This window comes from Pleurodeles waltl, chromosome 6, assembly GCF_031143425.1.
Source record: "Pleurodeles waltl isolate 20211129_DDA chromosome 6, aPleWal1.hap1.20221129, whole genome shotgun sequence".
Lineage (NCBI taxonomy): Eukaryota > Metazoa > Chordata > Amphibia > Caudata > Salamandridae > Pleurodeles > Pleurodeles waltl.
The window spans coordinates 289084201-289098986 of NC_090445.1; the positions used below are offsets into that span (position 1 = coordinate 289084201).

General features: G+C 42.1%; 1 protein-coding gene across 1 annotated transcript in view; it reads left to right on the forward strand.

Moving 5' to 3' along the window:
- Window positions 1–14786, forward strand: part of LOC138299639 (long-chain fatty acid transport protein 2-like) — a 645148-nt gene that overhangs the window by 368769 nt on the left and 261593 nt on the right. Inside the window, exon 4 of the mRNA XM_069238086.1 lies at window positions 4210–4334. Coding sequence (XP_069094187.1) covers window positions 4210–4334 — 125 coding nt within the window. The remainder of the gene's footprint in view (window positions 1–4209; window positions 4335–14786) is intronic.

A 14786-nucleotide genomic window follows, 5' to 3' on the forward strand; every position in this document is an offset into this window, starting at 1 on the left:
GCAACCCTCACCGCAATGTAACTACTGGGTTAAGAAGAGGGCACTGTATGGCCATAAAGATAGGGTGGTGGGTATTTATAAAGTAAGGTTTTATTTTAAGGTGTGGGTTAGCATAGGGTCAGTACACTTACTCTTGAATCCGTTTTACTCAATGTAGCAGTAATCTTAGAAGTGGTAATCTCAACAGTGGTAACCACTGCAGGGGTAATTTCAGAGGAAGTAATCACAGTAGTGGTAATAGCAGTGGTAATCTCAGAGTTAGTAGTAACAGTAGTGGCAATCTCAGCAGTGGTAATCCCTGCAGTGGTACGCTCAGAGGCAGTAATCACAGTAGTGGTAATCTCAGTAGTGGTAATCCCTGCATTGGTAGTCAGAGGTAGTAATCACAGTAGTGGTAATATCAGTAGTGGTAATCTCAGTGGTAGTAATCACATCAGTGGTAATCTCAGCAGTGGTAATCCCTGCAGTGGTAATCTCAGATGTAGTAATCCCAGTAGTAGTAATCTCAGCAGGGGTAATCCCTCAGTGGTAAACTCAGAGGTAGTAATCACAGTAGCCGTACTGTCAGAGATAGTAATCACAGTAGTGATAATTCAGCAGTGGTAGTCCCTGCAATAGTAATCTCAGCAGTAGTAATCACAGTAGTGGTAATCACAGTAGTGGCAATATCAGCAGGGGTAATCTCAGAGTTAGTAATCACAGTAGTGGTAATCTCAGCAGTGGTAATCCCTCAGTGGTAATTTCAGTGGTAGGAATCACAGTAGTAGGACAATCAGTAGTGGTAACCCCTGCAGGGATAATTTCAGAGTTAGTAATCACAGTAGAGGTAATATCAGCAGTGACACTCTCAGTAATCACAGTAGTGGTAATAGCATTGGTAAACTCAGAGGTAGTAATCACAGTAGTGGTAATCACAGTAGTGGTAATCTCAGCAGTGGTAATCCCTGCAGTGGTAATCTCAGAGGTAGTAATCCCAGTAGTGGTAATCTCAGATGTAGTAATCACAGTAGTGGTATTATCCGTAGTGGCAACCCCCGGAGGGGTAATTTCAAAGGTAGTAATCACAGTAGTTGTAATTTAGCAGTGGTACTCCTTGCAGTGGTAATCTCAGCAGTTGTAATTACAGTAGTGGTAATCTTAGCACTGGTAATCCCTGCAGTGGTAATTTCAGAGGTAGTAATCACAGTAGTGGTAATATCAGCAGTGGTAATCTCAGAGTTAGTAATCACAGTAGTGGCAATCTCAGCAGTGGTAATCCCTGCAGTGGTACTTTCAGAGGTAGTAATCACAGTTAACATAAGGGGGGTCGTTTACTGTAATTGGAGACAATATATTTTCATTTCCATCCACTGCTTAGCAGTACGTGCAGTTTCAGCTGAAATTTAAACACAACTGCAATACAATACCACCAAAAGCAATACAACTGCACTGCGCATGACTAACCAGAGAGCATTCAGTCATCAGGTATTACTTGGAGAATAGGAAATGATGACCAACTTCCCAAAAGCAGTGAGCCCTGTCAAATGACCCTTTAATGTTCAATCAACCCCAGACCATGTCTGTTCAGCCAATTCCTGCCACTAGGCATTTTTTTAGAAAACGCGCACTTCTTGATTAATAAGAACTTTTGTGTTTGTTTGGTGCGGGCCTAGACAGTGACTCAGTTCTTACGGTTCTTTCTGGACCCGGGTACCTTTTGCAAAGTTGAATAAAGGCCTCTGCCTCACCACAGTCAATGGGGACCTTAACTGTCTCTTTAACTGCCTGCATGAGAAGACGCATGCATATCTCTATATAGGGCCATGTGCCGTCTCACAGTGCCTGCGTCCTCCTGTTCCAGTGTCCCTGCCTCAATGACCTTGTAGTTCTGTCTCTGTGCTACATGTGAAGGTGTCTACACCTGAAGACGCATGCATATCTCTATATAGGGTCATGTGCAATGCAATATGTCTCGCATTTGCTTGGGTTAGAGCTATTGGCATTGTAAATTCATAAGTGGACATTTCTTGCCACATAAATTGGTCAAACCCTACCATATAATTTTGTCTTTTCCTGCCACATAATTCCAGTGCCCATGCCTATAACCAAAGCACTTCCATTTACCTTCTTCCTCTATGTGCAGCAAAAAAGGAAAATTTTGCCATTTAGCATCCTAATTTATATCTGCCTTCTAATTCCAATAGATTACCACTTCCCCACGCCACCATGAGAGTTTCTGGCTTGAGCACTTGACCTACAAATGAAAAACCCCGGACTTGTAAATGCTTTTTTTGTAAACTTTTTGCAGCTTCCGTTCCATCTTCCAGTTTCTTCCTTCTGTGCCTTCGTGCATAACAAGTAAATTTATTTTAAATGAGAAACAAATAAGTACAACCAGTGTCTAAGCCACATTAGCTGTATCAACATGCTATACAAATGCCAATTTCAATACTATCCCAGGGCTGTTCTAAAGAATAAAGTGGCAGTATTTGGTAAAACATAGGTACAGACTGGATAGGAATTAAAGAGACTTTAAATATGAAGCTAAAGTTAAATATGTCCGGATGTTCTCTGACTCTGCACCTCATAGTGGCATATTCGTATTGATCATTTTCACACTCAAATTCAACCAATTGCAAAATAACGCAGAAGAGCATAAATAGTGCATTTAAACAGACACGTTCTCCATAGATGTGCATGTTTGAAGCAAACAATCCTGCAGAATTTTTGATTGGATGCAATGCAGTACTGAAACATGTCCAGCATTGCAGGCAATTATGGCAGACTTTGGTGAACATAATCGAAAAGGGCACAAAATGATTCCAGATACCAATACAACTGTCATAAGGATACTGAAAATAATCAACGTCTTATGCATGAAGTTCTACAGAAAGGAGACAATAATGTATTGTTTTCTTATTCTTGCTGCATGCACCAAATTAAGAATGTATGTCAAAAATGCCACAGTCATAATATAAAGTGAAGTACATCAAATAGTTCAACAAAAAACACGAAGTACTTGGACAGCTCATGTCATATGCTTCATTTTTGGTTTCATACAGAACCTTTTATTTCATCCAGACAGTGTGACAAAAAAGCTAAACGTCTGTGGCACTTCAGATGTTTCAACTTCAAGAATCCAGGCGAACCCATGACCATCTCCTTTACAACACTTGCTGTCTTCAAGGAGCTCTCGAACACACGCCTGGCCCAAGGGCACAGGCCAAGATCCACACACACCGACACGCCTTTCTCATTTGTTTATTCATTTTTTTTTTGTGAGCCGCATAACAAAAACAAGTAACAAACATATGCACACAGACCTCTTGGTTATTATCCATTTAACAGGGTCAATGCAAATCCTTCGACTGCGAAAGGGAGGACAGGAAGGACAACACGTGGAGAGCGAAGGCAGTTTCAAGGGAACCATTAAAGAGGAAATGGCAGTTATAGCCTTGTGGAGCCCAGAGCTGCCCTCACAGTGTTTTCTGTATGTTTTTGTGCCTTTTTCTTGTTTTTTACAGAGTATTTAGTTTGTGTAAGTAAATTGTATGTTGCATTTCCGCTGTATTTAAATGCAGTTTTGTGGGATCATACTCATACGAACATCGCACTTTCAGTCACTAATCAGCAGGGCACACCCTTGAAGCACCTCCGATCGGCGCACAGCAGCTGGTCTTTTACGGCTATGGCAGAGGCAACGAGGAAATTAAAGTTCCCCATTCCAAGCCAAATGTGGGAGCTAAGATAAATAAGGGGGACTGGAAAAGCCTCCTTTTGAAGTTGGTTTTATGTTTGTAGAAGGAGCTGGTGGGTAGGAGGTACTGAACACGCACCCACAGTGTAAGACTAACAGGCAAATACTAAAAAAAAAGTCCCGTACAGAAGTGATAAACAGGACATAGAGTAATTATACAGTAGTTGGTGCTGCTCCCAAAGAGTAAAAGGCAGGACAAAGAAGCAGAACCGACCGCTAGCAAGCAAGGATTTTTAAAGGACACTGAAACCAACAAATGAAATTGCTTGAATTCTCATGAAACCATATTATAACTATACTTAAAAGTATACAACACGTTGAACTCTACGCTTGACCTAAAAATGAGTAAATAATCTTTTGTGATGTAATGATAAGATGCTCATTCAATTTTTCTGTTCCAGGTTTGCCTGTTTTCCCTTGAAGAGCAAAATGGACTGTCCAAATTGTATGCCTAACGTTCTCTGTTATTTCAGGGGCAACGTGTATATTGCGATCTAAGTTCTCTGTCTCTCAGTTCTGGGAAGACTGCAGGAAGCATCGGGTCACTGTCATTCAGTATGTGGGAGAGATGCTACGATATCTCTGCAATGCACCACAGGTGAGAGCCTTATCGTCGGCGGAGTCACACATCCTTTTACTACTCTCTACATATACAATGGGCCAGAATACTGAGAGGAAGGTGTGGGTCTTGCCAAAACTGGAGCTAGGTTACAAAATGTGAGCTTAAGGCATTATCAGTTACATGGGATTAGACCAATTGGTTTTCTGCATAGTGGTAGAGCTGCACAACAGTTTTGAGTTTCCCTTCTGTTATTTTAATGAACATAGCATCACATTTTACCACTTTACTTGTAAGATTTAATCTATATGTGTGAACCAGTGCTAAATATTTTTGCCACTATCGTCCTCTGGAAAATCTGTCATCCCATCTTTCAATATTTTTCATGCAAAAAGCCTAGTTATTGTTTTTTGTCCTGCTTTCATAACCTTCAGCATTTTATTCAACATGAAGCTACACTGTGTCCGTCTTTCTTATTAATCAATTCTCTTCATGTCTGAATTATATAAATTGGTATACAAGTTGACCTTCCATCAATCATATGCATAAAAAATATAGTAAATGATGACACAGTTTGCAGATTTCATGATCCAACTATTCTTGATTATACTGTGTGCATTCAGCAGAATTTATAATATGTTGCAAGCCCCCCTCACCATATCCTACTTATGCTCAAGTACAACACCCTAAGTCCAACAATTGGCTCTTTATTCAATATCATGGTATGAATGATTGCATCAGTGGCACTTCAGCATCTCTTTAATTCCAGAGAAAAGTCCATGATGATTAGGACTTTGTAGAACTGGTCAAGTGTGACAGTTCTTGTGTCTTCCCTTCAGGACTATCACCAGCATCCTTGGGCTTTAGAAAGCTTCTCTGTGCAGTAGTGGGGAATCTCCACACCTAAGGATTTTTTCTGTTGATCTATATGGACAACATGCTTATTTCATCTTCCTTACACTGCTAACCTTCCCACTGCCTAGACTTACTCTTCAACTCTGAATTGTAAGTCTGTGTTCCTGTCAAGGTGAAGGCAAATGTTGGCCTCATAAGACCATGAAGCTCTGTGTATTCAAACTTCCTGAAGAAAAGCTGAGTCAGCTGACTAAGGAACTTCATGTTATGTTTCCTCATTAATCCAGGCAATTTTTCGTGACTCACTTCACTGCAAAGTTCTCTATGGCTGGAGTACCACTTTCTGGAGGAGTTGACAATAGTGCTAGACTATGTAGAGGACTAGAAAGGAAGAGCCGTTTTTTGTTCCCACTCTGAGGTGATCCTGGAGCTGGGACCAATCAGGTTGGGCTGATGGTTCAACCTTCCGGGATTCCATAAAGAATTTCAAAATAGCACTTTAGCTACAAATTGTGGGATGTCTGATAGAATTATGGATGCCAGTCAACTCTGGGATGTCAGATAGAATCATAGATTGCAATCAATAGCAGAGTTATAATCCACTAAGAGGTTCTAAGTAACATGCAGTCAACAAGCAAAAATAATCTTGAGTTGGGTGTGATGTCGCTTGGAATCACCGAGAGGGGAAAATACATTATTGATGCTTGCACATCTTCATTTTATGTTATGAATGCCCCCTTATGATGCATCGAAATCCACAAACAATACAGCCTTCCTTTATCAATAGTCTCCTCTCATTCTCTCCCTCCCACTCCCTGCCTATCACACTCAGAAACTACCCCAAATACAAAAACAACATGTATCCTGCTCTCTCCAACTTCTCCTCTCCTTTAGAAAAGAACCAAGAGTAGAGATTTGTCAATATGCGGAGAGTGGCCATCCCTGAGACTCTATCAGCACAAATTTAAATCTACTGTTATATGTGTGTCTGCATAGATCTGGAATAACAGGGGGCGGTGGTTGGCAGTGAATGTGTCCACAGATACCCTCACCTCACTTGGATCTTCAGAGATCAAAAAAAGATAACTTTGATTTTAATCTTGCAAAACCACCCTAGTTTACATTGCGGACTTACATTCAAAGAAATCAAATGATTGCAAATGCCAATGGGCCACCTGCCCTAAACTGGGCATCTATCTCAAACACTTTCAGGATGTATAATAACTGCCAGAAGAGCCTTTATCTTGGTGGAGCCAGAAGCAGTTGAGTAATCAAAAACATTGTGATACACATCATGTCTTTAGGACAAGCAAATGCACAAATTGCAAGAATTCTGATTGCTGTCCTCTATATCAGGCCAACAAAATTACTCTTAGAAACTAAATGCATGCTAACATGTTGATAGTTGTTTTGACTCATGAGTATATACACAAGGCCAACAGGTAAGCCATGGTAAGCTGAACGGAAAGAAGTGGGTGAGTTCCAGCTACTGGGGTGCATTTGTCTGAAGTTTTGTCAAGGTTCAAGTTAATTAAACAGTGAACATATTTCTGTATTCAGTCATGGGCATTTTGGGATGGCCCAATGGTGATTTAGTCTCTGTAGATTGTTCTTAAAAAACTCCCAATGTGATTTGTGAAAAAAATGAGTCAAGCTGTGAGTTCGAAAAGGAAACATATTGTTAAGAAAAACACTGAATGTCATTGCTGCATGAGGGAATGGATGAGTGGAACCAGGAAATCAGGATGAGGATGTAGAAGAGGCCAGAAAAAGTATGCATAAGACAGTTTAATACTTTGGTGCCAATCCTACAAAGATCTTTTTGTATGGCTCAAGCTTGAATAGGGGCAAAGACAATGCAACCTTTGAGAAACTACCCCTTTCTACATTTTCAACCCTATTTTTGTGCACTTGTGTTAGTACGTCAGACCCTATTAAGTAAACTTACAAGGAGACGCGTATAGGCCGATGGACCTTTTGACTGCGCTTCGAGTAGTTCCCACCATATGACCCGTACCAATACAGATCAATAACAATCAATGACATCAATAATCAATAGGAGTCAGTAATTTTCACTCACCATAACTTAGCGGTCACAAATACCCACCCCTTTATGTAAAAGTTAGAATGTTTATTTCCCTATATCAACAATGCTAATGTCACGTAACTTAGGGGGTCATTATGACCCCGGCGGTAATATGGAGGAAAGTACTTCCAACAGGCTGGTGGTACTTTCCTCCAGATTATGAAATTGGCAGTGTGGCTGAAGTCAAACCGCCAATGTACCACACCGACCGCCACAGCGGTAACGGCCGTCGGGCTGGAGACAAGAATCTCCAGCCTGGCAGCCGTCACTTGCCCGCCTGCAGGATTTTGACCCCGCCTACCCCCATGGTTTTCATGGCTTCCTTACCGCCATAAAAACCATGGCTGTAGGTACTATCAGTGACAGGGAATCCCATCCCTGTCACTGATAGGGGTCTTCTCCATCCCCCTCCCCCTCCACAGGTTCCAACTCCACCCCCATCTCTCCAGACGCCCCTTTATACACGCCTCTCCCTGCACACACGCACATACGCACACCCATTCCTACATTCATCCACGCATGCATGCATCCATTCACACACATATCCATACACACTTACATACATACATGCAAACATGCATTCACACAACTCAACATACACACACTCACACCCCCAAACTGTCAGAGCACCCACTTACCTGTGTCCAGGGGGTCCTCCGGCAGGAGACGGGACGCTGCTGCCAGCAGCAGCGTCCACCAGCAGAACACCGCCAGGCTGTATTATTCTCATAATACGGCTGGCGGCGGTCTACTGGCATGGTGCTGCTGCTGGCAGCATCCCCACCTTACAGCCATCCCCAATAATGGCCACAGCCAGAGTTCCACCATCTGGCTGTGGTCATAATTTGGCAGACATCTGGTAGCTGTGGCGACAGTCTTTCGGCGGCTGTCGCTGCGGCGGCACTCAGTTTTTACCGCCAGAGTCAAAATTACCCCCCTAGGTACTCATCCTTAGTCAGACTATTTAAACTGCTTTTAACTATTTCATTTTTATGACATTTGCCGACTGATTGTGGCCCTTTTTACTGTTTACTTGGTGCTATTTTATATTACTTTTGGGCATTCTATTTTAATATTCTATATTTCGGGGGCATTTTACTCTGATATTTTTTTTTCTTTCCAATTTTTACTGCTGCTGGCGCCCGTGTTCAGTGGCTTCCGGCAGCTTCCTCTCATACCTTTTTCTGCTCATAAGGCCATCTCCGGCCGCCATTTTGGTTAGCGGTTCAGCCGCTAGATCTCTCAGCTTGGGTTCTCCCAGATGGGGTATTTAAAGCCTTCTGTTCGCCGACCATTTTAGGTATGTTGACTCCTTCTGAGTCAGACTATTTAAACTGCTTTTCACTATTTCATTCTTATGGCATTTGCCGACTGATTGTGGCCATTTTTACTGTTTACTTGGTGCTATTTTATATGATTTTTGGCCATTCTATTTTAATATTCTATATTTCGGGGGCATTTTACTCTGATATTTTTTTTTCTTTCCAGTTTTTACTTTAGTGGCTGCCGGCGCCCGTGTTCAGTGGCTTCCGGCAGCTTCCTCTCATTCCTTTTTGTGCTCGTAAGGCCATCTCCGGCTGCCATTTTGGTTAGCGGTTCAGCCGCTAGATCTCTCGGCTTGGGCTCTCCCCAGATGGGGTATCTAAAGCCTTCTGTTCGCCGGGCCGCGCAGTGGGTGCGCCACTGGTGCGCCGGAGGGGCGACAGAGGCAAGCCCGTCTGCACCCATCTGTGTCCAGAAGAGCCCTAGAGATGCTGTTCCTTCTGACACTAACAGGTTGGTCTATTCTCCCTCACAATTGCCTGCACTCAGAACCCCTATGGTCTGTGCTGTCCCTTCAGACACTTGGGGCCTGATTACAACTTTGGAGGAGGTGTTAATCATCCCAAAAGTGACGGTAAAGTGACGGATATACCACCAGCCGTATTACGAGTTCCATAGGATATAATGGACTTGTAATACGGCTGGTGGTATATCCGTCACTTTACCGTCACTTTTGGGACGGATTAACACCTCCTCCAAAGTTGTGATCAGGCCCTTTATGTCTTTGTGACACCTCACCATGCCCCAGTTGTTCTTGGATACCCACTACTTCCCCACCTTCTAAAAATTCTCCTCACCAGTTAGGCAGAATGTTTTTGCTCAATTGTAGCTCTTTGCCGTGACATTGCCTACATATCTACACCCGGTTAGAAGATCTCCAACCCAATATTTTATTTCTTATTGAAACATGGTTGACGGAAAACTCGTCTGTCGATATTTGTAGAACTTTACCATCTACTTACTCAATAGTTCATGTAGCTAGACCTCACATAAGAGGGGGTGGCATTGCTATTATACACAAGAAAACAATTAAATGTGTCACCTCGACACTCGTTATCCTGGGTTGCAAGAGCATGACTTTTTCACTATATCTGTTGCCCACCTTCACCTTTTCTGGCATCCTTCTCTACCGGCCTCCGGGCTCTTGTGTCAGCTTCTTAGAAGCTTTACCTGATGCTGTGGCCAGCCTCATCTGTAAAACCCCCAATTTAACTATTCTCTTTGATTTTAATATTCATCTTGATAATGCAGACTGTTCCTCTGCCAAATCCTTACTAGCCTTTCTTACTGCTTTAGACGTGACCCAATATTCGACTGGACCCACCCACCCTAAAGGCCATACTATTGACCTTATATTCAGTAACGCTCCTGATCTCACTATTTTTACCCCTCTGCCTCTACTTTGGACAGACCATTACCTTTTGTCATTTTCTCCCTCCTGTAAGTACTCTTTAGGTGCGCAACCCAGGACAAAAATATTGGGGCGAATCTGGTCAAAAGTGGTGCCCAATGAATGGAATAATGCATTTCGTGCCTCTTCTATGACCCACAATCACTCGGCTTTGACTACCGCAGAGTCGTTTGATAAATGGATCTCTACCTCCCTGGACTAATCCTTGGTTTTCACCTTTCCTGTTAGAACTTAAAAAGAATTGTAAAAAACTGGAAAGAATTTGGCGGAAGAACTATAGCCTCCCCTCCAAGGAGGCTTATAGGCAATCCATCAGACGCTACCATCAGAATATTAAAGCAGCTCAGACCACTTACTATAGTACCAAAATAGAAGAATCATCTAACTCCCAAAAATAAATCTTTCAGATTTTTAAAGAACTTACCCTGGCTCTTCAAACTGACTCTCCTATAGAGGCATCTACTAAATATAGTAATTTGTTAGCTGCTCATTTCCAGGACAAAATCATTAAAATATACTCTGCATTTCCACCTTCTTCACTTCAAGAAACCCTGGACTGTCAGTCCATTAATCCTTTTCTCTCGGGAATGGCATTAACTGTTTTCCAACCTCTCACAGACGCTTTGGTAACCAACTTTCTTCTTAACATTAAATCGGGTTCTCCTCTTGACCCAACCCCTCCTTCCATTCTGTTGCTGGCTTTAGACATTATTGTTCCACCACTAACAAGCATTCTAAATCATTCTTTATCCTTAGGCTCTTTGCCCCAATCTTTTAAGCGTTCTCAAACCCCTTTTGAAAAAGCCCAAACTTGACCCCGTTTCCCTGGACAATTACAGACCCATTGCTCTTCTCCCCATTCTAGCAAAGGTCCTAGAAAAACATGTCAATCATCAATTGACCAGCTATCTTGAGAACCAGGAGCTCTTAGATCCCTCTCAAATGGGTTTCAGAGCCCAACATAGTACTGAGTCCGCTCTTTTAGCAGTCACTGAATCTGCCCAGCAACTTCTAGATCAAGGTGGTCATGCTGCCATTATCCTACTTGACCTTAGTGCAGCATTCAATACTGTGGACCATAGCCTCCTTTTCTAGAGACTCTCTAAGATGGAGATAGGAGGCACTGCTCTTTCTTGGTTCTCCTCTTTCCTTACGGGAAGATCGTTTCAAGTTTTAGACCACTCATTTTTGTCAGATATTTATCCTCTGACTTGTGGAGTTCCTCAGGGCTCTTCCTTAAGCCCGACTCTTTTTAATATTTATCTATCTTCCTTGGCCAAAGTTGTCACCCCCCACAACCTCTCAATGGTCACCTACGCTGACGACACCCAGCTAGTAGTATCCCTCTCTAGTACCGGAGATTCCTCTTCTGCCAGTCTCTCCCGATGTGTGATGGACATTGGCAATTAGATGACCCAATCTAAACTGAAATTTAACGATGGAAAATCAGAGGTAATGATTGTGGGTAATGGCTCTCCTTCTATCCCTTTGGCGCTACACTCAGAGGCCTTTAGCAGCCTTCCACCCCCAAGGCACACATCAAAAGCCTTGGTTCTTGGCTTGATCCCCGTTTAACTATGGAGCTCCAGTCTAAAAAGGTTTCTTTTATGTGCTTTGGCCTTCTAAGATCTCTTAGGAAGATTTTTAATCTTCTACATTCCACGGCCAGAAGAATCCTCATTCAGGCTTTGAGTCTTTCTCGTCTCAATTATGGCAACTTCCTATTTCTCAGCTATCCGGACTACGTGGTAAAAAAGCTTCACGTTGTACAGAATGCAGCAGCCAGGCTCCTCACTAATCTACCCAGACACCTCTCTGCGAAGCCAGCTCTTGTAGCACTTCATTGGTTGCCCATAAAACAGCGTATCCATTTTAAAACTTTATGTTTTATCCACATAGCCCTACATAACAAGGGTCCCCTTTTTCTCAGACATCGCATTTTTGTCCATGTCCCCCCCAGAATTTTGCGGTCCTTCACCTTTCGGCAAGTCTATATAGCATGATTCAAGAGATCTTGGGGAGGCAACTCTTTCTCTGTTAAAGCTGCCTGGCTCTGGAATTCCCTCCCTTCAGAGCTTCGACATGAACCCTCAGAACGTCAGTTTAGGAAGAATCTAAAAACTGTACTTTTTGTAGCTAACCCTTTGTCCTGATTTTCTTTTCTTTTTCTTGAAAGGAGTCTTTCACGTACCTTAGCGTTGGGATGCCCTAGGGTAGCTACGCACTCTATAAAACCGTAAAACTAAACTAAATTAAACTTAGTCTCAAAGTCAAATGACAAAAACAATACTGGCTGACCAAAGCGACAAAAGAATTGCAATCTAATTAAAGCTTGAGCCACTACACATTCTAAGGTTACAGTACAAATTAATAGCACGAATAACTGCTCAAAGGAAATGGCACTCATTTAGATTCAGCAAAGAAAAGACATCAACTATTATTACATGTAGTGTCATGTGAGAACCCTTACTAACATCAAATTAGAATAGCATGTTTGGACTACATGCAAAACAATTTAGTCACACAAATCTGGAAAACAACTATCAAAATAGCAGTTAGTACCTAGGGACAAAAGCAAATAGACGTAACAATCAGTAACATTGCCTTATACCTTGCCTTAGTATGGTTCAGCAAACTGTGACAGTCTTCCTCAATAGGACATCAGTTCGGTCAGCAAGACATCAGTATTCAGCATTAAAGATCAGAAAAGCAAAGTTTCTTCAAGCAGTTTGGAAAGAATAGCTAAATACGCAAGACAGTTAAGAAGAATATTGCAGGATGGCCTCTTAAGACTGTTAGGAAGAAAATAGCTAATGGCCTCTCGGTGCAGTCCGGTCAAGGTAGATTTCGCAAAACGACTTCCCACATCCTTATTGGTCAAAGAATCGCATGTTTGCATTTAGTCCAATGAAAATAAAGCCCCAAATCTGTTAACTTATTAATACACGGTTCACATGTCGATGATTGGATCATCTTCTCCTTTTCTCGTCATTGCACTCGTCAGGTATCAATATTGTTGCAGCTTATACTCCAGTCAGTGCATCCATTGTCTTCTCCTGGGAAGGTCATTCTTACACATACTACATTATACCTTGTATCCCTCACTAGTACAACATCTTCTAGCAAGCAGTTCTCATGGGAACGAACTTCAGCTATGAGCACTTGGTCAGTACAGTGAAAAATCACAATTTAACTCTCTAAGCAGCCATTTTATAAGTTGTCTAAGAAATGCAGCTTGAGGCCGTGCAACTAGGCCCAAGCCCTCGCTAAGTTGAGTCCTAGGATTAATAAGATAATACATAATGCACAACCCTTAATATGGCATATTTCTAGATTAATTAAACATAGGCTCAACATCGTACATTAATAAGCAATTAATAAGTACACTTTGTGAACATTGACAGCCACTCAGATAGGCGCAACTTCAAATGCGTGCATAATTTTTCTCTACGTTAGTTCATTTTCTATGCAAATCCAACATTCAGAATACATGAGTATTCATTAATACAATTCAGTGTTAACACTAGTGCACCTGTTCTTTTAACTCTGTACACTGAGACCCTGCTGTACATGTGCTCTGACCCCTAAAATGTGAAGGAATTGGCTACCTCATATTTAGCATTTTAACTTTCAAGTAAAGCCATGATATACCGTGTAGGAATATACACTAATATCACTGAAAAGTTAAATGCCACTTGCCGGCTGCAGCACATGTTGTCCATTCACTAGCATGACAAAGTAAACCTACAGCTTGGCTACTGCAGCTTTTAAGCCTGCAAGCAAACCTTCCAATCTTACGTTAAATATTAAATGCCACCCTTACATAGGCCTTGCAGGCCACAGGGTAGGGTGTCTAGTTTTTTAAAAGTGGTACATGCAAACATTTAGTGGCATGTACCTATAGGTTGTAGCCTCAGATGTTAACTTTGAAAGAGCTGTGGCTGCCCTATTGGAAAGAAATTAAAGTCAGAATAACATCACAAGTCAGTTGTTTCTGGTTTGGCACAACCTATTAGAATAACATAACCCCTATTTTGTAATATTAATTAAAAATACAGTTCAATGGTGAAGTTTGATTTTGGAATAAATAGTTAGGAAACGTGACCTTTAAATATTGCACTTTGTCTGCCTGAACCTCCAGTAGACTATTTAGCATTAGACTGTGAGCAGCTGGTGCCTATCACTGTTTCCCCTTAAGGAAGTGTGAAAATAGCTCCCGGAGCAGAGACAATCACTTAGGCCTTTTGGCAGGAAGATCTGGGTGTGAGGTACTTGACTCCTATCAGCATAGGAAGGGCTGCAAGGGAGGGTTAAGGAACCTCAACAAATTGAAAGGGACTACGATAAGTCTTATTTATTCCTAATTAAGTGCAAAGGGAGATCTGGAGAAGATAATAATTTGTATCCTGGACCTTCTATAGCCAGCTTGGCAGCAGCCCAGTAAGAAAAGGAACAGATCTTAGATACACTTTAGTGTAGTTAAGGAGGAGGGGCTACTCATTTCCTAAACACACACACAGATGGCACACCAGCAGTCTTCAAGGGCATAACAGTGATGTTATACTGAGTTTGTCTCAGGCCAAGGCTGGCTAATTGGACGTGACAAGCTGCAAAAGGCCCTTTCCCAGTGGACCAATAGCAGCAGGATCTAGACTGGACCCTACTGGAGGCCTCTTCTGTAGTGAACCATGCCCCCCTAAGTGCTGTCCATGAGGATAAGGGAGCTTAAGAGGAGTCCAAGAGGAATTTCTTATGAAAGTCTGAAAAGTTTGGAATTTTTCTTACTTCAAAAGACCTCTGGAGCATCAGTGGGACC